Source organism: Helianthus annuus, chromosome 15, assembly GCF_002127325.2.
Source record: "Helianthus annuus cultivar XRQ/B chromosome 15, HanXRQr2.0-SUNRISE, whole genome shotgun sequence".
Classification (NCBI taxonomy): Eukaryota; Viridiplantae; Streptophyta; class Magnoliopsida; order Asterales; family Asteraceae; genus Helianthus; species Helianthus annuus.
In genome coordinates, this window is record NC_035447.2 from 2,126,096 (window position 1) to 2,152,951 (window position 26,856).

The 26,856-nt window shown below is 34.6% G+C and overlaps 2 protein-coding genes across 3 annotated transcripts; both read left to right on the top strand.

Annotated features, from left to right (window-relative positions):
• The first annotated feature begins 2,045 nt into the window (after positions 1 to 2,045).
• On the top strand, positions 2,046 to 11,700 carry LOC110909988 (probable galacturonosyltransferase 7). Of its 2 annotated transcripts, none has more exons than XM_022154709.2 (9): positions 2,046 to 2,309; positions 4,419 to 4,480; positions 4,684 to 4,743; positions 6,201 to 6,246; positions 6,342 to 6,388; positions 6,886 to 7,184; positions 8,289 to 8,640; positions 9,612 to 10,136; positions 10,989 to 11,700. In XM_022154709.2, the coding sequence occupies exons 1-9, from the start codon at positions 2,183 to 2,185 to the stop codon at positions 11,247 to 11,249; spliced, it is 1,779 nt and encodes a 592-aa protein (XP_022010401.1). In that variant the 5' UTR covers positions 2,046 to 2,182; the 3' UTR covers positions 11,250 to 11,700. The 2 variants fall into 2 exon arrangements, with proteins under 2 accessions (XP_022010401.1, XP_022010402.1); XM_022154710.2 differs by having other exon boundaries at positions 2,047 to 2,309; positions 4,684 to 4,766.
• A 2,279-nt stretch (positions 11,701 to 13,979) lies between these two features.
• Positions 13,980 to 25,952, top strand: LOC110909990 (ethanolamine-phosphate cytidylyltransferase). The gene is made up of 9 exons (XM_022154712.2): positions 13,980 to 14,431; positions 16,502 to 16,737; positions 17,439 to 17,620; positions 18,783 to 18,854; positions 20,228 to 20,295; positions 21,419 to 21,539; positions 22,737 to 22,802; positions 24,002 to 24,124; positions 25,589 to 25,952. The coding sequence occupies exons 1-9, from the start codon at positions 14,115 to 14,117 to the stop codon at positions 25,658 to 25,660; spliced, it is 1,257 nt and encodes a 418-aa protein (XP_022010404.1). The 5' UTR covers positions 13,980 to 14,114; the 3' UTR covers positions 25,661 to 25,952.
• Positions 25,953 to 26,856: the final 904 nt, after the last annotated feature.

Below are 26,856 nucleotides of genomic sequence, written 5' to 3' on the forward strand. Positions count from 1 at the left end.
TGTGTATCAATCACCTCGGATGTATATATGAAAATGGATTGAACTGACCGAAATTCTATTTCTAATTAGGGGTATTCACGGTTCCGTTTAGAACGTGAAACCACCCAAACCGATCATCATTTTGGTTTCACAATCGTTTTTTTAGCTTTCGATCAGTCGGTAAGCTAAAAAAACGATCATTATAATATAGTATAGATAGGGAGGGGCTCATGTGAGAACCACCATTATTGTGAGAACCTTTAGAACCAATGTGAACACAGCCTAAAATAGCTAAAAAAACCCTAAAAAAACCTAACCCCCACTCCCCCCCCACCGAAAAAACCTAAACCCCCCCTCCCAAAAACCTAAACCCCCCCTCCCCCACCCCCCAAACACCTAACCCCCCCCACCCCCCCCCCCCAAAAAAAAAACCTACCCCCCCCCCCCCCCCCAAAAGCTAAATGCTAAAAACTAAAACCCCCAAAAACCTAAAAAAACCTAAACCCCCCTCCCAAAAACCTAAACCCCCCCCCCAAAAAAAAAAAAAAAACCTAAACCCCCCCCCCCCCGAAGCTAAAATGCTAAAAACTAAACCCCAAAAAAACCTAAAAAAATCTAAAAAAATCTATAAAAATCTAAAAAAAATCTATTTTTTTAAATATTTTTTATGCTCAAATCGCTACTTTTAATGGCCAAAAAAAAATTTTTTTAAAATTTTTTTTTTGGCTTCGAAAAGTAGCGATTTTTATATAAAAAATATAATTTTTTTTTGTGTGATTTTTAGCTATTTTTTGGCATTTTTTGTGTGTTCACATTGGTTCTCGCGGTTCTCACAATAAGAGGTGGTTCTCGCATGATCTTCTCCATATATATATATATATATATATATATATATATATATATATATATATATCACGACTTGTCTCAAACAAGAGAAAGAAACAAGTATCTTATTTTTTATAGATATTCACGATATGCTTCCTATGGTAACTGAGTTCATGAATTATGGCCAACAAACAGTACGAGCTGCAAGGTATATTGGTTAAGGTTTCATGTTTACCTTATCACACGCGAATCGTTTACCTGTAACTATTCAATACCCCTACGAAAAATTGATCACATCCGAGCGTTTCCGCGGTCGAATCCACTTTGAATTTGATAAATGCATTGCTTGTGAAGTATGTGTTCGTGTATGTCCTATAGATCTACCCGTTGTTGATTGGAAATTGGAAACTGATATTAGAAAGAAACGATTGCTTAATTACAGTATTGATTTCGGAATATGTATATTTTGTGGTAATTGCGTTGAGTATTGTCCAACAAATTGCTTATCAATGACTGAAGAATATAAACCAATGTTTTAAAAACCGGTTTTTAAGCCATACTGGGTTGCGCTCTAAAATGGTTCAACCGGTTGAACCGGGTTGTATTAGGCGGTTGAACCGGGTTACTAGTTAACCCTATAAATTCCACAAAATACAAATTCATCTAAAAAAACAATCAAATCTCAACTTGCATTTATGTCACCGATCATAGTTTTATCTAAAAACAACTATTTTTATTGTAAACTATTAAGCATTTTAAGAATTTTTTTATTAGTTACAAACAATATTGCATTTACGAGGTGAGTAACAGTTTCAACAACGATAAAATATTGGAATAGAAGACAGTAAGTTAATTACCGGAAATATAGACGATCAATATTACCTTAATATCGTATTTTATTAAAATTAAGAAATCAAATCTTAAGATAATGCAAACCGGTTCAATGGTTTGAACCGGTAGAACCGGATTTACTGCCGGTACATAAGACATACCGTATGCGGGTTTTACCGGCCTTTATCGTACTGGACTCGTGTCCGATATCCGGTTTAACCGGTATAACCGGCCGGTTCATACCGGTATTTAAAACATTGATATAAACTTTCTACTTATAATCGTCACGAATTGAATTATAATCAAATTGTATATATATAAAGAGATTCACCCCTACCCTATAGGTCCATCCCCTTCAAATCAAGCCTACGTGACGACCCATCCCTTGAGGTTGAGACTCTGCATACCCACTTACGGAAAGTTGAAGCCCAAATTTCACAACTTCTTCCATACACTCTCATTAATTACATAGAACCACAATAAATAAATAAAGTGAAGTGATAAATGATAGAATATGAACACTGGTTCCATTTCATAACACACCACCATGCCAGGGAAGAAACGATGGAGTTGGCTCGTAATCGCAGTGTTAGGCCTCGTATTACTCTCAATGTTCGTTCCTCTTGCGTTCTTACTCGGTCTCCACAACGGATTTCACTCCGTTACTCACACAGGTACGTTTCATTCATCCATTTTGCCCTAATTTTGTCACTGTTTTAACCATATCTGATTCGTCCTGTTTCCGTTACCGAATTTGTAATGTTCGTCTGTTCGTATCTGTAATCGATTTGGATCGAGTGAGTGTAGTGATCAATAATCGCCACTGGTTGTACTTTTCGATGTGATGTATACTCGTTTTCGATTTGCATTTTGTTATAGAATATGATTATACATTCAGATCTGAACTGTTATTGTTACTCTCTCTTTTTTTTGCGTTGATTTTTATGATTTGTCTTTGTGGTTTGAGATTTAGAAGATTATGTAGGTTTAGTGTGGTTTGAGATTTAGAGGATTATGTAGGTTTAGTGAGATGTTATATTGATTCTAGTATGAAATGATGTTTTAGAATCCAGATCTGATTCGTCCTGTTTCTGTTACCGAATTTGTAATGTTCGTTGATGTTTATTTGATGGTTGTTCGTCTGTTCGTATCTGTAATCGATTTGGATCGAGTGAGTGTAGTGATCAATAATCGTCACTGGTTGTACTTTTCGATGTGATGCATACTCGTTTTCGATTTGCGTTTTGTTATAGAATATGATTATACATTCAGATCTGAACTGTTATTGTTACTCTCTTTTTTTTCTCGTTGATTTTTACGATTTGGCTTTGTGGTTTGAGATTTAGAAGATTATGTAGGTTTAGTGTGGTTTGAGATTTAGAGGATTATGTAGGTTTAGTGAGATGTTATATTGATTCTAGTATGAAATGATGTTTTAGAATCCAGATCTGATTCGTCCTGTTTCTGTTACCGAATTTGTAATGTTCGTTGATGTTTATTCGATTGTTGTTCGTCTGTTCGTATCTGTAATCGATTTGGATCGAGTGAGTGTAGTGATCAATAATCGCCGTTGGTTGTACTTTTCAATGTGATGTATACTCGTTTTCGATTTGCGTTTTGTTATAGAATATTATTATACATTCAGATCTGAACTGTTATTGTTACTCCTTTTTTTTGCGTTGATTTTTACGATTTGTCTTTGTGGTTTGAGATTTAGAAGATTATGTAGGTTTAGTGTGGTTTGAGATTTAGAGGATTATGTAGGTTTAGTGAGATGTTATATTGATTCTAGTATGAAATGATGTTTTAGAATCCAGATCTGATTCGTCCTGTTTCTGTTACCGAATTTGTAATGTTCGTTGATGTTTATTCGATTGTTGTTCGTCTGTTCTTATCTGTAATCGATTTGGATCGAGTGAGTGTAGTGATCAATAATCGCCACTGGTTGTACTTTTCGATGTGATGCATACTCGTTTTCGATTTGCGTTTTGTTATAGAATATGATTATACATTCAGATCTGAACTGTTATTGTTACTCTCTTTTTTTTCGCGTTGATTTTTACGATTTGGCTTTGTGGTTTGAGATTTAGAAGATTATGTAGGTTTAGTGAGATGTTATACTGATTCTAGTATGAAATGATGTTTTAGAATCCAGATCTGTGTTACTTTGATATGAACAAACGATTTTATCTTACTTGTTAATGTATATTGGTCAGTGAATCACACTATTCGATCTCAGTTTCATCATCATGTTTTGAGATTTAGAGTATATAGGTTTAGTGAGATTTTAATACGTTTCTAGTATGAAATGATGTTTTATAATCCAGATCTTTTGATCTTACTTGTAAATGTGTATTGGTTAGTGAGTTGCACTATTTTTGATCTAAACTGTTATCCTTATTTTTTTTCTTGCGTTGATTATCTCAGTTTTATCTTCGTGTTTTGAGATTTAGAGGAGTATATAGGTCTAGTGAGATTGTAATTCGATTCGATTCTAGTATGAAATGATGTTTTAGAATCCAGATCTTTTGATCTTACTTGTAATTTGTAAATGTATATTGGTCAGTGAATTGCACTATTTGATCTAAACTATTATCCTTATAATTTTGCGTTTTTATCTTTGTGGCTTGAGATTTAGAGGATTCTATAGGTTTAGTGAGATTTTAATTTCATTCTAGTATGAATTGATGTTTCAGAATCCGGATCTGTGTTATTCCAATGTGATCACACTATTGGTCAGTGAATCAAACATAATACGTATTATTTGGATATGATTTTTACAGGGCGTGCTACTGAGCAAAGGAAAAATGATAAGGTTGCCGCTTTTACGCCACCGTTAATTAAAGTAAGACCTAATCCTTTCCTCGCATTTGTTTAAGTTTTAGAAAGTTTACTTTGATTATCTTATGCTTGTTGTTTATTCACTTCCATTAAGAAAGATAACAAAACTATGATTAAACGAAGTGTCTATCCCTGTAATGGTTATATGATTATTATGATATCGGTTGAATATGTGATTCTCTGTACACTGACATTATTTATTTGCAGGGAGGGCTGCCAACACGTGTAGATGGACTTTTGAGAAATCCTGGACCAACTCTTCCAAAGGTTCATTGCATACTGCTTTGATGGTTAATACTCAACTTTTGTACTATTAGTGTTAATCTGTTGAAAATTGACCAATCAAATTACGTCCCTAAGCTATCATTATACACTTCGATCATGCATATAAAAGGGCTACTATAGTACTATTCTGATGTTGCGGTGCTTCATTAATCATTACCTGAATGATTTTATGCGATAATCTGCTGCTAGTTCATTGCTTTTGACATATTTGATAATTGAAATAAAATCTTCTTTGTTTTTATCATGAACAAGTTGCCATTCTACTTTTAACTTTTGCTTAGTTATAATTTGCGATGTTAAGTGCTGACAACTCAATCATATCACTGAACCTACGTTCACTGATAGCCATATTTGTATAATTTCAAAGTTAAAATGTACAATTACCAGACACACACACATACATATATATCTTGGTTTATTGCTAGTCAGGCATATAGGAGAAAAGAGGTGCTCAATTAAACCAGTTCTTGGTGGTTTATTGACCTTTATAATCTATTTGGGCTCTTGGTTTAAAAAAGCGCGCCTTAAGCGCGATTAAGCGCGAAGCACACCTAGGCGCAAAGTAGATCGCCTTGTGTGACATAAGGCGCAGGGTGTACAAGAAGTGCAGCTGAGGCGCGCTTTTTAGGGGGAAAATCGACATAAGGCGCAGCTGAGGCGCGCGCTTTTTGTACATGGGCTGTTTCTATGCTTCTGAGTGTTGTACACCAGGCTTTTTATGCTGTACATTTATGTTTTTTTCATTTTAAAACATATATAAAGCTTAATTATAGCTAAATCATAGGTATTTGATGCTAAACACTTATGGGATATATAAAATAAATTATATAATCACTTTGCGCTTCGCGTACAAAAAGCTCACCGCTTTTGCGCTTCGCTTTCTAAAAATCGGTTTTAGGCCTCATCGCTTTTGTGCGCTTCCCGCTTTTTTAAACCAAGTTTGGGCTAGCGAGACCCACTTACATTACAGAAGATGTCAAAGGAAGTATATATGGAAACGGTTACTGTAATTAAAAGATCCTTAATTCTTCATATATCCATTAAGATGCGCATGAAAAAGTGACTTCACTCTCTCCTCAATATGAACAATCTCAAGTTTCTCAACTTTCCAGTATATGTATGTTTGCCACGTTATTAACTTGTTGCATAACTTTTTAAATACTTTCTTATGATAATTGTTTGATGCTGATGTACACTCATGCTTCTTTTGAGGACTGGTTTCTAAACTAAATGGTAATGCATTTATATTAACCCTAAGATGCCTGACTCTCTTTTATAATCAAACTTTGACTTAAGGCCTTTTAATGTTCTTGTGATTGATATGTATGCTTAAAAATGCTTTTAAATTAGGCAGAAACATTATACTTTTGTTAAGGAAAAAAGGAACATGGAAATGATTTAGCTAATTACCTCATTGTCATGTATGTTGTTTTTATCAGGATTTTAGAAGGAACGTTGTCAAGAAAACTGAGAACAAAACCACTGGTAGATCATCATTCTTGGAATGTGTTCATTTTATGCTTTTAACCATCATAGACAAAAAGCCAAAAACCATTTATGCTTCTTTGAAATAACTGCAGGTTTTGCTGTGCCTACACAAGTATTTAACCCACCTCCAAAAAAACATGTATGCATCTTTTTTATGATTTTAAGGGTTGAATTGTCATAGTACTATTTGAATTTGGGGCATGCTGAACTAAAAGTAAACAAACTTACACATGTTATCTATTTTATCGACCAACTTTAGATTTGGCTCAACTCACATTTTATTACCTATAGTAGCAAATGACATGTTCAGCCGGTAGCTGGTATGTATTTGCTGATTTTTAAAAACCTACCGATATTGCATCTTATTTATCATTTGATAATTACTTTTGAATATGATTCTACAAAATAAAAGATGTTTTTTCCCACAATCGTTTCTTGCATGCACGTCATCTCATGTGGCGACTTGCATGTCATTAACCAGTGCCATGTCAGCAATTTATCACTTGGTTTATATTAGTTGCCTCAATAAAAAGTTGGTTGCTAAAATCAGGAAAAAGCAGACTCTGTTTCTATCTCATGCAATTTGCCCTTGAATATATACTGAATGTGTACGTTTTAATTGATTCTATCATATAGGATGTTGGAGTTAGTTCGTCAGCTGAAGGAACTAAAACAAGTCAAGTCACCGGTCAGAGTGAAAAAACGTGTGAACTAAAATTCGGGAGCTATTGCTTATGGCGTCAACAACATAGGGAAAAAATGACCGATTTTATTGTTAAAAGAATGAAGGACCAGCTTTACGTGGCTCGAGCTTATTACCCCAGTATTGCAAAGCTTCCAAAACTTGACCAATTTACCCAAGAAATAAAGCAAAATATTCAAGAGTTTGAACGTATTCTCAGTGTAAGCTCTTCAGATCCAGATCTTCCACCCCAGTAAGTTCTTAAAAATATATTTAATGTTTTCCCTTTTTAAGTTTAGCAGTTTAGGGCAAACTGTATGATGTCTATGATGTAGAAACGAACTTTATTAATTCTTTTCGTGATTTTAGCAATCAACTTTAGTTTAGGCACAACATAGAAACTAACTCAAGATTTATTAATTTTAGCAACCAACTTTATTTTAACTGATTTTACTTGAAAATTGTTGATGTGCATTGGTTGATGCCATGCCACTCGCCACTTATGCAAAAAGTTCTATGTGAAAAAAATCAAAAAGTAAAATTATTTACAGTTTAAAAAAAATTATTATAGTTTATATTACAAGCAATTATTAGAGTTTATATTACAAGTAATTATGACATATTAGTTGTTATATTAGATTCCATGTTGCATTAAGGAATACACCAAAATGACGAATTAACCGACACGTCAACAAATTTTGAAAAATCTGAAAAATGACCTGCCACTAGTTGAACAGGTCATCCATTGCTATCTGTAAAAAAATCAGCTTGGTTCTATCTGCATCTAACTTAAAGTTGGTTGCTAAATTGGTAGAAAGTGTATCTTCATTTCTGTATTGTGCCGTTTATTCTTTGTAATTTCACTTTACTTAGGGGCTGTTTGTTTACCTCTTAATGAGACTCTTAATGGTTCAGACCTCTTACTGGTTCAGCACTTAATGGTTCAGACTGTTTGTTTCACGAGCAGATGTCTAAATGGTTCAGACATTTGCCTCTGAATGGTTAAGATTTATACAGAGTCTGAATGGTTAAGACCTCTAATCTGAATTGGTCAGACATTTGCCTCTGAACGATTAAGCATTATGCAGGCTCTTAATGGTTCAGACCTCTTACTGGTTCCGCGCTTAATGGTTCAGACATCTTACTGGTTTAGCACTTAACCATTCAGATGTTGACAAACAGCCCCTTACCCTTTTGGTTCCTACACAATTTTATTGGTAAAAAGTGTAAACTTCATTTCTATAGTGTCGTTTATTCTTCGTAATTTCATTTACTTTTCCTTTTGGTTCCTACGCAATTTTATTGTATTTCCATATTTCCAATTTTCATAGACACTTAAAATAAAGATTATGATCAGGATTGAGAAGAAGATTCAAAAAATGGAAGCCACAATTACCAAAGCAAAATCAGCAGTTACTGACTGTAACAATGTTGACAAAAAATTAAGACAATTAGTTGATTTAACAGAAGATGAAGCCAAGTTTCACATGAAACAAAGTGCTTTTCTTTACCAACTTGCAGTCCAAACAACACCAAAAAGTCTACATTGTTTGTCAATGAGACTAACAGTTGAGTATTTTAAAACTTCACCCGATGAGGCTGATCTGTCAGAGAGTTTGTTGAATCCGGACCTGCATCACTATGTTATCTTTTCCAACAACGTGCTTGCATCATCTGTGGTTATCAATTCGACTGTTATGCATGCAAAGGTATGTTCTCGTATCTATTTTTTTATCTATTTATTAGAGGTGGAAACATTGGCTGTTTGGTATATAGAACCTGCTTGATAGTTCCCTTAAGCATGTATGCGGTTTTGTTTAAACCAAACTAAGTTGAAAAACATGCTTAATGGCGAAAATGCTCTTAGAATATTTGAAAAGACAAAAATGCCCTTGTATCATTTGCGCATTTTTCATTTATATGGTATTTTGTTATTTCAAGTTTTTTTTTTTGTGTATTTTCTACATGAAGCGTATTTTTAGCTAGGCATGGTATTAAACAAAATTTGAATGCATATTTGTGTGGCCTATCTAGTGGCTTAAATATATCTGCTATTTTACATAAAAACTCTTCATGAGGTTTTATGCATTAAAAAATAGGCAAATTGGAAAATAATAATCTCATCTTTCTGAAATTGGCCGATAATAATCCCAAGTCAGTTATTAGCCAATAATAATCCAACCTCGTCCATTTTTTTTGTAAAATAGTCTGCCGTTAAAATAAGCTTAACGGAGTTAAGTGTTTTTCCGAATTACAAACTGATGTTTTTGGGCTTTTGATCGGAACAAGGATACGAGTGATTGATGTAAAAACATTACTTGAATACAAAAATATACTGTGGGTGTTTTTTATGTGTTTTTTTTTGACCCGTTAGAACTAAAAACATTACCCGAATAAAGACAGTCTTTAAGTAAATGGTATAGAATATGTAAAAGATTATGCTCTTTCAATAACAATCTAACTTATTAGTAAAATATTTAATGCGTTAAAAATATACTTTGGTTGACTTCCGACCCATTTTGACATGTTTCTTTTTTAGCTTATCAAATTCCATTTGACCCATATGAGATAATACACTACCTGAATCGACCCGTTTATAAAATTATAAGTAAATGGATTGAAAAGCCATCTCTATTAATCATCTCTCTCTATATCATGAACTCATCGCTATTATTTTCAGGTCAGTAGGAAGCAGGTGTTTCATGTATTAACAGATAAGCAAAGCTTCTTCTCCATGAAAATGTGGTTCTTCACAAACTCTTACAAAGACGCAACAGTTCAAGTTTTAAACATTGAAGATCTTGACCTTCTAGAAGGTCAACCGTCCTCTCATTTGTCAATGCCCCAAGAGTTACGCGTCTCTTTCCTTTCCACAACAAAAACCAGAACCGAATACATCTCTGTGTTTTCTCATTTGCATTATTCCTTACCAAGAATATTCCCATCTTTGAAAAAAATCATTCTTCTTGATGACGATATTGTTGTCCAGCGTGATCTTTCATCGTTATGGAATGTTGACATGAATGAAAAAGTCATCGGGGCAGTGCAGTTTTGCATGGTGAAATTGGGTGCAATTAAGGATTACTTGGGGAAGGAAAAATATGATGCTAATTCTTGCACTTGGATGTCCGGGATGAATGTTATTGATTTGGTTCGATGGAGAGAAAAAGATGTTACTAGAACGTATCAAGGTTTGGTGCAACGGGTGAGTAATTTTTTGATTTGTTTTTCTTTATTTACTCTTGCGCAGTTGGGCTTCTTCTTGGTAAGATTGTTTGTAGTTAACAACAGGTGGAAATTGTGACTAGTTTACTAAGTGGGTCGATTGGCCAATCAGATTGGATTATGTCTGTTAATAGGACAAATTCCAAAAAAATAATAAAAAAGGAAACGGGTCAAATGAGATGGTCAAGCAGGTTGAAACTCACCCTAAGTATAGATTTTATACCTAAATGTTTTTAAATATTTTTTTTCTATTTCATTATGATGATTGAAAAAAGCTATATTTTTTATTCATATTTGACATGATAGTTAGTATAATTTTCTTTGGACAAATATTGTTGTGAATGAATGTGACCCGTTTCAACCGAAATATAGCATCAGTTTTGACCTATCAACCAACCTGACCGTATCACAACCTAATATCTTTTTTTCATTGGAAATTTGGTGGGCGGGTTGATGTTTGGTACCAGGTTCAAACGTAGTATGGGGTCAGAATGGATACTTTTTAATATTATTATTTTTTTTACAAATAATTAGTGTGTCAAATATGATAACAAACATCACCCTATGTTTTTAATGAAATAACCGTATTTAAAATAAAATGATTTCCGAGGTTTTATACATAATAACACGCTCTGGGTGACATACAAGTTCCATCCCATTCAACCCATTTCATGTGTTTCTTTTTTAACTATTTTGTTATAATTCATTTTGACCCACTAGAAATAAAATACGACCCAAATCAATGCATTATAATCAAATGGGCAAAAAGCCACCTCAGCTAATATCATGTACCAAGGACACATTTTGATCATAACCTTTTCTTTGTGAACAGCGGTTGACCGAAACAACGCTAGGAGCAACCATGTTGACTTTTCAAGGCTTACTTTTTGCTCTTGATGACACATGGGTATTATCCGGGCTGGGTCATAATTACAGTATTCCCAACGCCGCAATTAACAAAGCTGCTGTATTACACTTCAATGGCAACATGAAACCCTGGCTTGATCTCGGTATTCCAAGTTACAAAACTCACTGGAGAAGGTATCTAAATAAAGAAAACCGTTTCTTGACTGATTGCAATGTCAACCCATGATTGCGGTTTCATCATTTCAAGCAGATTCTTTAAATGAATGAGAGAAGAAAACGATATCTGGACCCGATTCCCAGAAATCGTGGATACCCAAGTGAAGTGGCAACCGCGTGTATTTCTTGTCATCTGGACTGAATTTGTCCAGTTTCATGAGTGGCGATTGCGGCTGTGATTGACAGGAATATGAAGAATGTTACTTTAAAGTAGGTAGGAAAGTGATTAGATTTTCTTTTTTCATTTCGATTCTCCTCGATCGTTATAGTATTTGTATTCATGGTAATTAGGGATGTTATGGTGATTAAGGGATAGCAAATAATTCAATTACTTTACTACGTTAGCTTGCTCGGTTTTTAACCTTAGGGGTGTAAACGAGTCGATTCTCGTTTGTGTAAACTTGTACCTTACCTCTAGTTGATATTTCTACTAATATCATTTAATATTTCTTGTGCTTCTACTAATGAATATCCTGTAATAATTCTTGTGCTGGAATATGAATGTAATGAAACAGATTATCGTTGAAATCAGGGGCGCAGCTTAGGATTGCCGCCCCCCCCCCCCCCCCTCCAACTTTTCGATACGTAGTGTTATGAATAGTACTTTCGTATAGAAATTTTTTAGGTATATCATGTGATGTTATTTATTGATACTCATCAAGTCAAATAACAGTTATTTGTTTTTAACTTAAACAATAATATAAAATAAATGTTCTAAAATGGTTAGCTCACACGACATGTATGTCTTCGTCCAATATAGGACTAGAACCCTTGACTTGCACAAAGAGATGCCTTTTGCATACATCTTGGTACTGTTACGTCTGGTATAAAGTTAAACAAATGAAGTTTTTTTTTTTTTTTTTTTTTTTTTTTGGTGTAGAATGTTATCTTTTTTCCATTTTGAAGTAATGAATTTACGATTGATATTAATTTTAACATGTTAACATCTTAGTAGAACTCATATAGTTTGTCGTGCGAATAAGATCATAAAAATGTTTGAGTAGATGATTGAAGAATTATTACAACTAAGCAATATTTAAGAATGAGTGTGATGTGGGTTCGTGTTCAAGATTGAATCTTCAATGGTTGAACACCATTAACGCTCAGGAAACTTATGGAAAAGATTCCGAAAGTTAGTTAATAGGATTGAGTGAAGAAGATAGAGAGAGAAAGTTATTATTGATTTCTGAATGTCCTCTTTACAATACAAGTTCTCTTATTTATACAACAGATCTTTGACTAATTGACTTTCTAACCGACTAATAACCAACTAACAAATCACCGTTACTTGACAACTAACTATAGTAAACTTTGATACACATCAGAGTGCCTCCACAGGTTAACATCTTTGTGAGGAATATTTGGTAGTAAAATTCATTACATACTCTTTATGCTTAGGTTATGGATGAGAGGATAAATATACAATTAAGCATACTTTAGTGAGAAATTTCAGAAGGAATGACCTCGTGGGAAGTTTCCCATCGGTTAACCTAAAAAACCCTTATGGATCAAATAGACAATAATAATTGTACGAGGATATAATGTTAAACAAGTTGTGACACCTTAGAAAATCTCACGCTCTTCATCTAAAGATAGATACAAGAGAGATAAAGATCATAGAGGTTTCCGGCCTCAAATACATTAATGTGTTTTGGACACTCTTATTGTGGATGAGAGATGAAATTCATAGAGGTTTCATACGTGATTGGGTGAAAGAAGTTTTATAATAGATGACCTAAAGTGTTTTCACCTTAACTATTATTACATTTTACAAAGTTCTTTAGTATGAAAGCATATATATTAGAACTCGTATAAAACCCACAGTGTTGTGTTTAGTTTGAGACATGTGATGTGACACCCCTTAAGCAACATATTATTAGACCACCCGTAGTGACTTCATTTGGGGCGTTTTTTGTGCCCGAAAATGCCAAATCACGTCGGGGATCCACCCCTGGGCGTGTTTGGCTTGTTTTTTGTTTTCGCGTGATTCAAATCACGCTTTGAACATTTTGAGTTGGCCAATAACATTTAATCTTTCTTTTTTAGTCCAATAGCTTTTTTTGTTAGTTTTTTTTATTTTATTTAATTCTTTACACCCTTTTAACATAATGCCCACATCCCCACTACACTCATTTTAGAAAAACGTCCAATAATGCCCCTTACTGACTGTACTGCCACATGGTGAAACGTCCAAAGGGGGAGGAGGGACATTATTAACCCTTACCACTACGCATGGTCTTAGTCTCCAAAAAAATCGAACATAAATTTCATTATTATTCCTTTTTACATTTTGGGAAAGAAGGTTAACAAAAAAATCAAAAGGGAATAGAATTTAAAAAAGAAAAAGTTAAATGTCATTTTAGTCCATGTGGTTTAAGTTATTTTGACAGTTTAGTCTAAAGGTTTCATTTTTCATATATGGGTTCAAAAAAGTTTCACTGTTGCCACTTTAGTCCACTGTGTTAACTTCATCCATTTTTTCTGTTAACGATAAGGGTAATTCGGACATTTTATTTGTAATTCTGTTAGCTAGAAGAGTAATTATGGTCGAATTGCATTCTCGTTAACAGAAAAAATGGATGAAGTTAACCTAGTGGACTAAAATGTCAACTATGTAACCTTTTTGGACCCATAGATGAAAAATGAAACCTTTGACTAAACTGGCAAAATAACCAAAAGCACAGGGACTAAAATCACATTTAACTCAAAAGAAAAAGAAGAATAAAAAGAAAAGCCAAGCCACACACACAGAGAGAAAAAGCAAACATACAAAAAGCGTTAAAAAAAAAAAAAAAGAAACCCATATTTGTAACACCAATTCTCTCAAACAACAACAATCTGCAACACCACCAGAGAACAAACAACAAACAATAAGATGGGTTCAGATGTAGGTCTAGAAACTTCGAAGCGATTCCTATCCACATGGTTAATCGGAGGTCTGGTGGCAGGCTTATCGGTGGTGGCGGTAACCGCCGCTTGGCCGGAATATTCTCCGTTAAACATCGTCGGAAAACGGAAGAAGAAGAGGCCTGTTCGTGTATACATGGACGGTTGTTTCGATATGATGCATTACGGTCACTGTAACGCTCTCCGGCAAGCTCGTGCTCTCGGAGATCAGTTGATTGTAGGTGTTGTTAGTGATGAGGAAATTATTGTGAATAAAGGACCTCCGGTTACGCCTCTCAATGAAAGGTATTGTTCATGTTCCTCGTTTCAGATTCAGTTTTAATTTCAGCTTTAGTGTTTGTTTGATTGTTGAATTAGCCAATTAGGTTAGCTTTGAGATCTGAGTTGGCATGATTAGGTGAAATGATGTGTGTTTTAGGTTAATTTGGAGATTGATGCAAATGTTAATGGTTTCTACATGTGATTGAATCATGTATCTAGCTCTTGTTGTTGTGATGATTGAATCATGTATTTAGCCCAGCTTGCGGTATGCACATATAATGTATATATGTGTGGACGCTCGGGGGGGGGGGGGGGAAGTGAAAGTGCACTAGTTTTAACGTTAATTTACTAATTTTGTGAAAATAACGTTAAAAGAGGGGATGGTTAATCATGCATCATGTGGCGGCGTTGATAGCTGAAAGACAAAAGGGTACATGCACTAATCGGCCTTTGTCCCTATTGTTGAGTGTTATGTGCCTTGTGTCCAAGGCTTGATGCAAAACTACTATCGAGCCGGGGGTCTCACTGGAAGCAGCCTCTCTATTCCTACGGGGTAGAGGTAAGGCTGTCTACATCTTACCCTCCTCAGACCCTACCTTAGCTTTGCTATTGATGAGATTTACTGAGTATGATGATGATGATGATCTTGTTAGAATGTTAGGTCTATTTTTGTTAGGTTTTAGAGTTTTGGGGCATTTTAGTAATATGGATACCATTAGTAGAGTGAAAAAAGTTGAAACAGTATAGGCGAACACCTCTTTGTGAAACGTTCTGTAGATGATGCTCATTTCACATTTCAATTTCAGTTTAGTGTCTTTTTAATTGTTGGATTTGTTATATCTGAGATCGGCGTTGGCATGATTTGGTGAAATGATGTGTGTTTTAGGTTAATTTGGAGATTAGGTTACATGTCATGTTTGAATCATGTGTCTAGCTGATGTTGTTGTTGTTGTTGTTATGTTGATTAGTTGAGGGCCGAGGCATTTGGTTTGATTGTTTGATGATCTTGTTAGGTCTATTATTTGTTAAGAGTGAAGAATAGTGATCTTAAACTTAATATCGTATTTATCCAAATGTTGATTAGTTCTAGATTAGGTTACATGTCATGTTTGAATCACGATACGTTTATTAGTTGATGCATATGGGTTGTTGATTGTTTAGTCATCTTGTTAGGTCTACTTCTTTTTATTAGGTTTGGATTGTTAGGGCATGTAACGTGTTCAATTATGTGTTATCATTTTGGTAATATAGATACCATTAGTAGAGTGAAAAAGAGTATCTTAAAGCTAGAATCGTATAGCAGCCAGGGTTTTACAGGTATGGATGATTCTTGTTATTTACTGAAAATCAATACTTTAGGGATTATATTTAGGAAGTGTACTATTTCGTATCGTATCTATTTAATACGGTTAAAAAACTGCATTGTAGTAATCCTAAAAGGGATCACAAGATAATAAATTAACTGTTCCAATTCCATGTGTGGTGATTAAAGTTTTCCATGCTTCGCTTTATCTGGGTGATTCTTGAATCAATGCGGCTTGTTGCATAGACAAAAATTATGAGAAAGTTAGACAACATAGGATGGATGCCGCTAATATGTAATGGCGTTCACCGTGCACGTGACTACAACATAAAAAGGTTTAAAATTGATATTTTAACATAAATGTCGACCCCTTGAGCTTTTTATGTGTTAGTTTTTTTTTTTCTTCTGGTTCTTTCCATGCCATTAGTATACCAACTGTGCGTATGTAGCTTGTATCGAAGCTCTTTTGCATATTCTATTGGCTTGTAACCAATATTATGCATAAAGGTTTTACCCGTTCAAGTTATTTGCTCTAAAATTCTGTTTTGTTGTGTGTTTCCTTAAGGTTCTGATTGATTTCTGTTTTTTCTTCCACCATTCTTCTATTTGAGTGCTACTCTACCCCGTAATTCTCCAAACAGATAATAAAAAAATGAATATTATCCACATCAATATATAACGAGGTAAGCATATATATATAAAAATATGTGTTATCTATATAGATGATTATATATATTATGACATCAAATACATTAAGAATATGGTTTTCACCTTTTTTTTCTTTATCTTAGGATGCTTATGGTTAGTGCTGTGAAGTGGGTTGATGAAGTCATTCCTGATGCACCTTATGCTATAACTGAAGAATTTATGAGGAAACTGTTTGATGAGTACAATATAGATTATATTATTCATGGAGATGATCCATGCATTCTCCCTGATGGAACTGATGCATATGCCCTTGCAAAGAAAGCGGGCCGCTATAAGCAAATAAAAAGAACAGAAGGGGTATCAAGCACAGATATTGTTGGTAAATTTCTACAGTTTATATACATTCTGGGACTGTTTTTTTTCGCGGGGGGGTATAATATGCATGTGCCAGAAAATAAGAACACAGAATCGGGAATACTTCTGAGACTCTTTTTCGTTAAGTTAATCCAAACATAACATAATGAAAACCTATACTAATGACCACTCCTATTTTTAGTAGAGCAATAATAAGAGTAATAGGAAATTAGTTAGATAATTCCAATACTAGCATGTGTATTTGTTAGAAAATCCCTATGGACTTCAAGTTCAAGTAAATTCGCACATAAGTGGGAAAACTTTATTTTTTGTATTATTTATTCTCTCGTCTTTAAAAACCTAACAAAGTGGTCCTTTTAAAAAGTAATCATATGCAAAAAAGACCGTTCTGTTAATTATGTAAACAAAAACTTACGTTAAAAATAAAATCTGTAGACTTTATTGTTGAATTTCAGAAGTTGAAGCATATAAACATGCAAACATAAAGTTTAGGAACTTGTGGTTTAACAAAAGTCCACAGTTTTTTCTAGACAATTTCCCGACTAATATTAACCTAAGTAGGAGATAATTTCAAGACTCCTATTTAGATAATTTCTTGTTTGGTTTATAATGTTACCCGCGAATTTCTCATCATCATCACATAATGGAAATGGGTCCCGCTTAATTGTTTGTGATTTGATTTTATTGGAAATGTGACAAATACAGGTCGTATGCTTCTTTGTGTAAGGGAGAGAACAAGTAGTGAGAGCCCCAGTCATGCTTCTTTGCAAAGACAATTTAGCCATGGTCACAACCAGAAATATGATGATGGTGGCTCTGGTAGCAGGACCCGTGTTTCTCACTTTCTTCCTACTTCTCGCAGGATCGTTCAGTTTTCCAATGAAAAGGTGCTCATAAATATAGTATTTGCAGTTTTCTAGAGGCTGATAGCTATATTGTATTTGCAGTATTGATTTTCTTATGCTGGTACCACTAGGCTACAAGCCCTTTGGTTATTGTAGGCATGGTTGCAAAAGTCGCTAGGTGCTCCCTAGTCGGTCGACCGGGGAGTTGAGAGTACTCGGTCTAGGCGGAGAGTACTCGGACATGATAAATTATAAAGAAATTACTTTTTGGAGATTAAATATATGTCAAATAACATAAATTTTCTAATATTTATAACATAATATGTGAAAATGATATTCATTTCTTAATATGATAGGCATAGAAATTATTTTTATTATTATTTAAGTCAAACTAGGCCCGAGTTGACCTACTAGATCCAATTTTGGCCAAGGTTGACCGCGTTTGACCGACTCCGAGTAATTAGGCGGAGTCGAAGAAAGTCGCCTCGGCAGCCTACCTTGTAGCAACTACTCGCGGAATACTCGGCCTTGGAAACCTTGTTTTACAACCATGATTGTAGGTACTAGGTAGTAGGTAGAGAGAAAGTTGTCCTCTTACATCTTAATAATGAAGTGATTATAAATAAATGTGACTATATATCTCACATTTCTAGGCCAGTATTGTTTCATGAAGCTATAGGAATTGAGAAAGTTATTGCTAATTTGCTACCGTTTCAATTACAAAAGGCAAAGCCGCAAAGGATCATAAATTATTAAGATTTTCAGGGAAATCCCAGTGAAGTGAAGATAATAAATTGAGTAAAGCACACAGATGGTCCCTATGGTTTACCAAAATTTTGGATTTGGTCTCTAGTTTTCAAAAAATACGCAGATGGTCCCCGTGGTTTACCAAAATTTTGGATTGGGTCTCTAGTTTTCCAAAAATACACAGATCGGTGATATATCGGTTATCGGTCTCCTGCCGAGATATCGGTGCAAAACATTGGTCAGAATATCGGTACCGATAATATCGACTATATTGATGCTCATACCATTTTGATCTTTTATATCTACTTTTAGTCGTCTATTGCAAAGGACTTGATTATGCATGGAAAGTTTTTTAGGTGTGTGTGTTGGGGTGTAATTATCTGCTAAATTGTGCATGCATCCTTCTAGAACACCTAAATTAGAAAAGGATTAATGCGCATACTGCTTTTTTTTACAGGGAGCTGGACCTAATGCTCGTATAGTTTATATAGATGGTGCATTTGACCTGTTCCATGCTGGACATGTGGAGGTAGGCTTATTCTTATACTAGATAACTGCTTAGTTATTGTTATAATTTTTTTTGGCAAATTGGAAAATAATAATCCCAGCATTTTGAAATTGGCCAATAATAATCCCAAGTCAGGAAATAGCCAATAATAATCCCACCTCGTCCATTTTTGGAAAATAATACTCCACAGTCACTAAACGACAAAAGTGCCACGTCAGTATTTGGAGTATTATTTTCCAAAAATGGACGAGGTGGGATTATTATTGGCTATTTCCTGACTTGGGATTATTATTGGCCAATTTCAAAATGCTGGAATTATTATTTTCCAATTTGCCTTATTTTTTTGACAATGTCTTATTTATTCTCTTAAAGGTTCAAATTTCTATATACGTCGTTCTGGATTTTGTAATATTATATTTGCCCTTTGAAAACAAAAAAAAATATGATATTTAGTCATTCCATGGTAACTAAATTAAGATGAGTTGCTTATATGAGTATGTTTCACTGTATTAATGTTGTTTTCCTATCCGTTGTTTCCTGTGAAACAGATTGTTATAGTTAATTAATTTTATTGTTAATTACTATGGAGTGAATGAATTTGATATTTCTGGAGTTTTGAAAGGGTAAATATGATATTATGAGAGATTCAGAACGCTATATGGAATTTTGAACTCTTAGAAGGAAGGGTATGAAACCAATGCCTGTTTGAGTCCCTAGGGGTGCAAACGAGCCGAGCCGAGCCCGAGCTCGGCCAGGCTCGAGCTCGGGCTCGATTAACTTATGAGAGCTCGGGCTCGAGCTCGGCTCGATTCGAGCTTTGTTTTCAACGCTCGAGCTCGTTTGTATTTTCTCAAGCTCGAGCTCGGCTCGGGCTCGGCTCGTTTATTATCTGTTAATTAGTATGTTAAACAAAAATAATATAAATAATAGACTTTTTAGGCTTGCGAGCTCGATAAATAAAGCTCGGGCTCGGACTCGTTTACTAAATAAGCTTATTTTTAGGTTTGAGGTCGGCTTGTAAACAAGTTTAAATAAGCTCGACTCGGCTCGTTTACACTAAGGCTCGACGAGCCTAATGAGCTTCACATGTGAGGCTCGAGCTCGGGCTCGATAAACAAACGAGCTTTGTTTAGAGGCTCAAGCTCGGCTCGGGCTCGATAAGGCTCGGCTCGTTTCGAGCTTCTTCTTGAGCCAATCTTGAGTAGCTCGCGAGCCGCTCGGCTCGTTTGCACCCCTACCTGTTTCACATCAAGTGTCACTTAACAAACTAATATTTTAGACTTCCATGATCAGGATTCCAGTAGTTGATATTTTGACAAACATTTTTTGTTAAGTTTGTTTATGCATCTTTTGTGTTTTGAGTCTTGACTATAAAGGTAATTGTGTTTTCACAGATTCTAAGACTCGCACGTGAGCTCGGAGATTTTCTACTTGTTGGGATCCACACAGATCAAACTGTGAGGTATGACACTCTCTCCCTCTCTATATGCATATATGCATCTCTGAATCGCTCTACTTTTTCCATTGGAAAATGCTTTGAAGTTTGATAAACGCTTCAATGAGTTTGTTGACATATATGTATTGAATTCAAAACTTTGATTAGTTCTTAGCTTCTTATTGAGTATTTCGATCTTATTTGATCTATCTTACAAAAATGTTTATTGTAAAGAGTAAATTGTCATTTTAGTCCCTGAGGTTTGACCAAAATTGCCACTTTAGTCCAAATAGCTTTTTCCTTGCCATTTTAGTCCAAATAGTTTTGTTTTCTGCCATTTTAGTCCCTGACTTTTGTCATTTTTTGCCATTTTCATCGACCACCACCACCTCCCACCACCCATCCCATCACAACCTTCTATCATCGCCACCACCTGCCTGCACTGTCACCACCCACCCACCCACCATTTCCACCACCACCGGCCACTTTTCCGCCACCCACGTCATCAACCAACACCACCGCCATCATCGTAAAACCAACAACCACCGCCATCATATTCACTGTAAACCGGCACAACACCATCCCCATACCATCGCACCTGCAAAAAAAGAAAGAAAAATGTGGTTTGACCAAAATTCACCTAAGTTAACTAATTTTTTTGAATGGAGTTAGTGGGTTGGATGAAAATGGTAAAAAATGACAAAAGTCAGGGACTAAAATGGCAAAAACATAACTATTTGGACTAAAATGGCAAGAAAAAACTATTTGGACTAAAATGGCAATTTACTCTATTGTAAATAAAAAAAATTAATACTTTTTATGAAGTTATGTGCTAGCTTGAAGCAAGTTACTCGTTTACCTACATATAGTATGAAAAACTAATACGGAATTCACCGCAAACAAAATTTTAAATACATTTTAAAATTTCTTTTCATGATTATTAAAATATTAATATTAAAATAAACTTTAAGTTGGTGGTAAGTGGGATTAAAGCTATCAGAATTATAGTCAATTGTCAAGGAAAAGTGTCAGATTTGAGTGTTGACATTTATCCATTGTATTGTTTTTGGCTGCAAAGCTTACATAAATTGTTTTATAACCTATTAATGTTTTTTCTTCATGTACTGTTTTTGTTTGATTATTCATTCAGTGCTAATAGAGGGGCCCACCGTCCAATCATGAATCTCCATGAACGAAGCTTAAGTGTTTTGGCTTGTCAGTATGTGGATGAGGTTATTATTGGTGCTCCATGGGAGATTTCGAAAGATATGGTTAGTTAAATCACAATTCTAGTTTTTTTCAACTTTCTTTCATTTGAAAAGACACAACATTTATTCCTATTTCGCTTTCTAAACAACGTTACATTGTGGTCTTGAAAGTCGAACATATAGATCTTTTAAGATTTCATATTTACCCGTTTTATAGTAAATACTAAATAGAATAAAACAAGTTCTAGCGGTGTGTTTCGCTGAACAAACCAGTAGAAAAACAGTGTTTTAACTGTGAAACATCTTTGCGCATAGGGGTGTGAATTTCTGACACGACACGAACCTAACACGAAAGTCACAGGTTTGGGTTTAGTCTAAATGGGCCGGGTCAGTTACAGGTTGAACCCACGAACCCATTCAGGTAAACAGGTCGGTTCGTGTCAACCCGGTCGGGTTGGTTGACCCATTTAACTCATTCATATTATGTTTTTTTAATAATATATTTATGTCATTAGTTAAATTGGGTGTGTATTTTATGCCATAATTATAACTTAAAAAAGAGAAATTGACATAAGGTTTTACAATTAAAATGTAATTGTATTATATACGTTTGTGCTTTTCTTAGTAAAATTTTAATTTTAATATATTAGCTTGCAAAAAAAAATAAAAATAATTAAAAATTCGGTTGAACGAGTCGTGTTCGGGTCAACTCGCAAATTTTCGGGTCGTGTTCGGGTTCATATGTATGACACGATTTTCGGGTTCGGGTCGTGTTCGGGTTCGTCCAAAGTTTTTTCCGTTCAAGTCGGGTTGAACCCGCGAACACGACCCGTTTGACACACCTATTTGCGCATAATGTTTGTTCATACTTCATAGTTCATAGTAACTAATTTTTCTATTTACTGTGGAACGTGGAATAGGTAATATGATATTTTTAGTTGACATTGACGAAATTTAGAAGGATATAGATAAATGAAATCTGTGTTGATTTTCAAATCGATAGGGATTTTTGTTTTACTTCTATTAACAAATACATTAATTTGCACTACAACTTTATCGTTATCTCGTAATTAACAGTATAATTTTCACTTCCCTTATAGTTTCTCTTTTGTGTATCAGTAGTCAAAAACTAACATTAAAGTACCAATCGGATGTCACGCTTTTCTTTGAGACCGTCTTTCTATCAATGTAGTTCCAAACTTCATACATGTGCGCTTAAAAACAGGTTTAACAGCTCTTATTTCAAACTAAATTATGCAGATCACAACCTTTAATATCTCTTTGGTTGTACACGGGACAGTGGCAGAAGATGATGATTATTTAAAGGTACGGTAAATTTATGTCAAACTACACAGAATAGACATGAATGTTAGTTACTCTTTTCCTTAGGGGTGTAAACGAGCCGGGCCGAGCTCGAGCTCGACCAGGCTCGAGCCGGGCCGAGCTCGAGCTCGACCAGGCTCGAGCTCAGCTCGCGAGTAAAACCCAAAGCTCGAGCTCGGCTCGACTCGACTTGAACGATTTTGAGAACAACCTTAAATGAGCTAAAAGCTCGGCTCGAGCTCCTTCAACATCGCTTAAACGAGCCAAAGCTCGGCTCTAGCTTGACTCATCAATGTTATCACCATTATTAATATATTATATATAAAAAAATAAAATTTTGTATAGGCTCGTTTAGGCTCGCGAGCCTAAACAAGCTTTGTATTTCAGACTCGAGCTCGGGCTCGGGCTCATTAAGGCTCAGCTCGTTCGAGCTTTTAACCGAGCCGATCACGAGTAGCTCTCGAGCCTCTGGGCTTGTTTACACCCCTACTTTTCCTGATTTTAGCAACCAACTACATATTTTAGTACCTATTTAACAACCAACTTCATATTTATTAACTGTATATGTAATTTGTTGTCGTGGCACTGGTTGATGTCATGCCGACCACACTATACGTGCAAGAAGTGCTTGAGCGAAAAACTACGTCAAACATCCTTATGATTTTCGTCCTTAAATTGTCAATTTTACATAGGAGTTAATTACTGTTTTCGTCCCTGTGGTTTGTCAAAAATCACTATTTCAGTCCATTAGTTTAAAAATTGCGATTTCAGTCCCTGTGATTTCACTTTCGTAACCATTTCAATCCATTTATTCTTTTAGTACAGGGACTGAAATGGTTACGAGGTGGACTGAAATAGTTTCGAAAATGATACCACAAGGACTGAAATCGCACTTTTTAAACTAATGGACTGAAATAGTGATTTTTGACAAACCACAGGGACAAAACAGTAATTAACTCTTTACATAGATGGTGCTTCAAATTAAAACTTATAGCATCTGACAGTTCAGCTATGAAATCCTTTTATAAGGACCATTTTACCCTTTATGGAGTCACACTTATGGTCCTTAAACTTTTCAATTTTATTCCTTATGGAGTCACACTTATAGTCCTTAAACTTCTAATGTTGTTACTAAATTAGAGAATACGTAAAGCTCATTTTACTGCTCTGACATTTACTATTCTGTCGTGTTGATCTGACAGGATAGTCGTGATCCGTATGACGTTCCAAGAAGTATGGACATCTTGAAAGTGTTAGAAAGTCCTCTTGACATCACTACAAGCACAATAATAAAGAGGATTGTATCAAATCATGAAGCTTATCAGGTTCTATTACTAACCTTGAAATGCATAATTTTTTATAAGCAGGGTGCAACTGTAACTGAGCCGAGCTACTCGGGTTTGGCTTGTTAAAAGATAATATATTTTTATATATATATTGACGGAAATAGATAATACATTTGTATATAATAATTTATAAACTGACAATCCCGTCAGGGCTGGCCCAAGCCCAAGAATTTTGAGGCTTGGGCTTTAGGCCTCCAAATCATAGGGCCTCTAACTTAAAAAAAAATTATATATGATATTTGGGTTGGGCTGAACTTATCTTTATACATATAAAAAATATATAAAAATACAAAAAAATTAAATTAACTTTGCCAATAATAAACCTTTAAGTTTATTTTGTCGGTCCCAAGCCCGGGTAAAGAAGGGTTTTTTTCAAATAGTGTTTTTTTTTTTTTTTTTTTTTTTTTTTTTTGTAAAAAAGAGGCCTCGAGTTTTTAATTCGCTTTAGGCCACCAAAATGGTTGAGCCGGCCCTGAATCCCGTCCCTGAGCACAAACTGAGTTCGAGCTCGACTCATTTACAATCCTACGTATCAATATACACCTTTTATAAAAAATGTTATTATTGTTATAGTTAAAAAAAACATAAATCTTTATATTTAAAAGGGTTATCACATGAAAATGTAACAACTTTTCTTGTCTGTCATTTTATGTAATATTTTTTACAAGCTGTATGTAACAAACTTTTCCTTTGTTAGCATTTCATGCAATTGACCCCCTATAAAATGGACATTGCCAGATAACCTTTATACCGGTTATATAGCTGGTTAAACGGGAGTCACGTCACCTTTTTCTCCAGTATCAATTAACATCATATACAATGGGAAAAATTACAAGTTTTGTCCTTTATCTTAATACCACTTATTAGGCGGTGTCCTTTTTAACGAATTTTGACAAGTTTTGCCCTTTACAAGGAATTTTGTTGCACGTTTTGTCCTTTAGGCTTAACCCAGTTAGATTTTCTTGTTAAATCTTGTCACTCAAGGGTATTTTAGTCTTTTTACCCATTTATTTCAAGAGTCAACCCTAAAATATTTTGTTTTATTCTTTTAAATAATATTAAATAAATGGGTAAAAAGACTAAAATACCCTTGGGTGACAAGATTTAACAAGAAAATCTAACTGAGTTAAGCCTAAAGGACAAAATGTGCAACAAAATTCCTTGTAAAGGGCAAAACTTGCCAAAATTCGTTAAAAAGGACATCGCCTGATAAGTGGTATTAAGATAAAGGACAAAACTTGTAATTTTTCCTATATAATGTCCTTTTCGACTACTTCATCATTCAACAAGAATTTGTCGAACACTGAAACAAATGATTATCTTATTACAACTACTTATCTTATTCTAAATAATTATAGTTTCAAAACGCAAAATATAAAATCTTAAAACGGGTTTACACTAACCGTGAGTCTGTGACCTCTCTCGTGCTTTTATTTGGTTCAGAAACGTAACGAAAGGAAAGGAGAAAGTGAGAGAAAGTATTACGAGGGTAAGAGTTACGTATCAGGTGATTAATATATACATACACATGAAATCATATATCCAAGGGTATGTATGTAGCAGAGTAGTGAAAAGCTCGTCTTTGCCAATACGTTTTTGTTTTCTTAGTGTTGGGGGGTCGGCGTTTGAATCTTTGACTTTGACCGCGTTTAGGATTCATTTAGATTTTCTGTTAGATAACTTATTGGACTAATATTTGTTTTCCTAAACCCCAAAGCTTGTGTTGTTTTTGTAATAATGCTAACAGAATGATAGCTATTTCTTGATGTTATTAATGTATTCCTTTGATTACTGCCTTCTTTGTTAATTGTTGTACTCTTTCTTGAGTAATAAGTTGGGAGACCATTTGTTAAATAATACGTTGAAACCAGTTTTCAAACCGATCTGAATATCTGATCCGATATTGTATGGTTTTTGTTATAAAGTGGTTTTCAACCTGAACTGGTTTGGGTTCATCCGGTTTCGGCTTTCATTGACTCTATTTGAACCGGTTTTAAAACTGATCCGGTTTGGCCAAAAACCGGTTTTGTGCATTAACTCCGATAAATATTCTTACAGATCCATACATTTAAACTTACGAAAATAAGATACTTACACATAACTTATAGAGACATGCACGTATATAGTGGCGGAGCTAGCGCATTAAATTTAGAGGTAGCCTGGATTTTTTTTATCGTGGGTCTTGGGCTAACTTTATCAATTATATTTTGGGTCTTCTTTCAATTCTATTATTGTTAATTTGGGCTTATTTTATCATTCAGACTTTAATTATTCTACAAATTTTCAGGTTGTAAAATGTTTGGGCTTATAAGAACTATTATTGTTAATTTCAGGTTGTAAAATGTTTGGGCTTATAAGAACTATTATTGTTAATTTGGGCTTATTTTATTATTCGGGCTTAATTATTCTACAAATTTTCGGGCTTTCAAATGTTTGGGCTTATAAGAAAAATTGGATTTTACGAAAATCAAGTATTCTATTTTTTTTATTAGGGTTATCCTCGTATTTTTTAAGGGTATCCTTTGTATAAAACCGAAAAAATAAAATAAAAAATAACACTACGAATATCGGGTTGAGTTGTAGCCCGTGCTACCTCTACTAATACTATAGTTCCGCCCATGACGTATATAGACCAGGGGAACTAGATATACATGATTTCACAAAGATCACAACAAATACATTACATATACATGACTTGGTGCAGACCAGTG

What these genes read in the sequence shown, in the direction of transcription:
- LOC110909988 (XM_022154709.2), top strand. Translation starts at nt 2,183, where the DNA reads ATGCCAGGGAAGAAACGATGGAGTTGGCTCGTAATCGCAGTGTTAGGC. An exon ending in TCACTCCGTTACTCACACAG is followed by an intron (nt 2,310 to 4,418) that starts GTACGTTTCATT and finishes TGATTTTTACAG; the next exon opens with GGCGTGCTACTGAGCAAAGG. An exon ending in CGACTGTTATGCATGCAAAG is followed by an intron (nt 8,641 to 9,611) that starts GTATGTTCTCGT and finishes TATTATTTTCAG; the next exon opens with GTCAGTAGGAAGCAGGTGTT.
- LOC110909990 (XM_022154712.2), top strand. Translation starts at nt 14,115, where the DNA reads ATGGGTTCAGATGTAGGTCTAGAAACTTCGAAGCGATTCCTATCCACA. An exon ending in ATCAAGCACAGATATTGTTG is followed by an intron (nt 16,738 to 17,438) that starts GTAAATTTCTAC and finishes TGACAAATACAG; the next exon opens with GTCGTATGCTTCTTTGTGTA. An exon ending in AAGATGATGATTATTTAAAG is followed by an intron (nt 22,803 to 24,001) that starts GTACGGTAAATT and finishes TTGATCTGACAG; the next exon opens with GATAGTCGTGATCCGTATGA.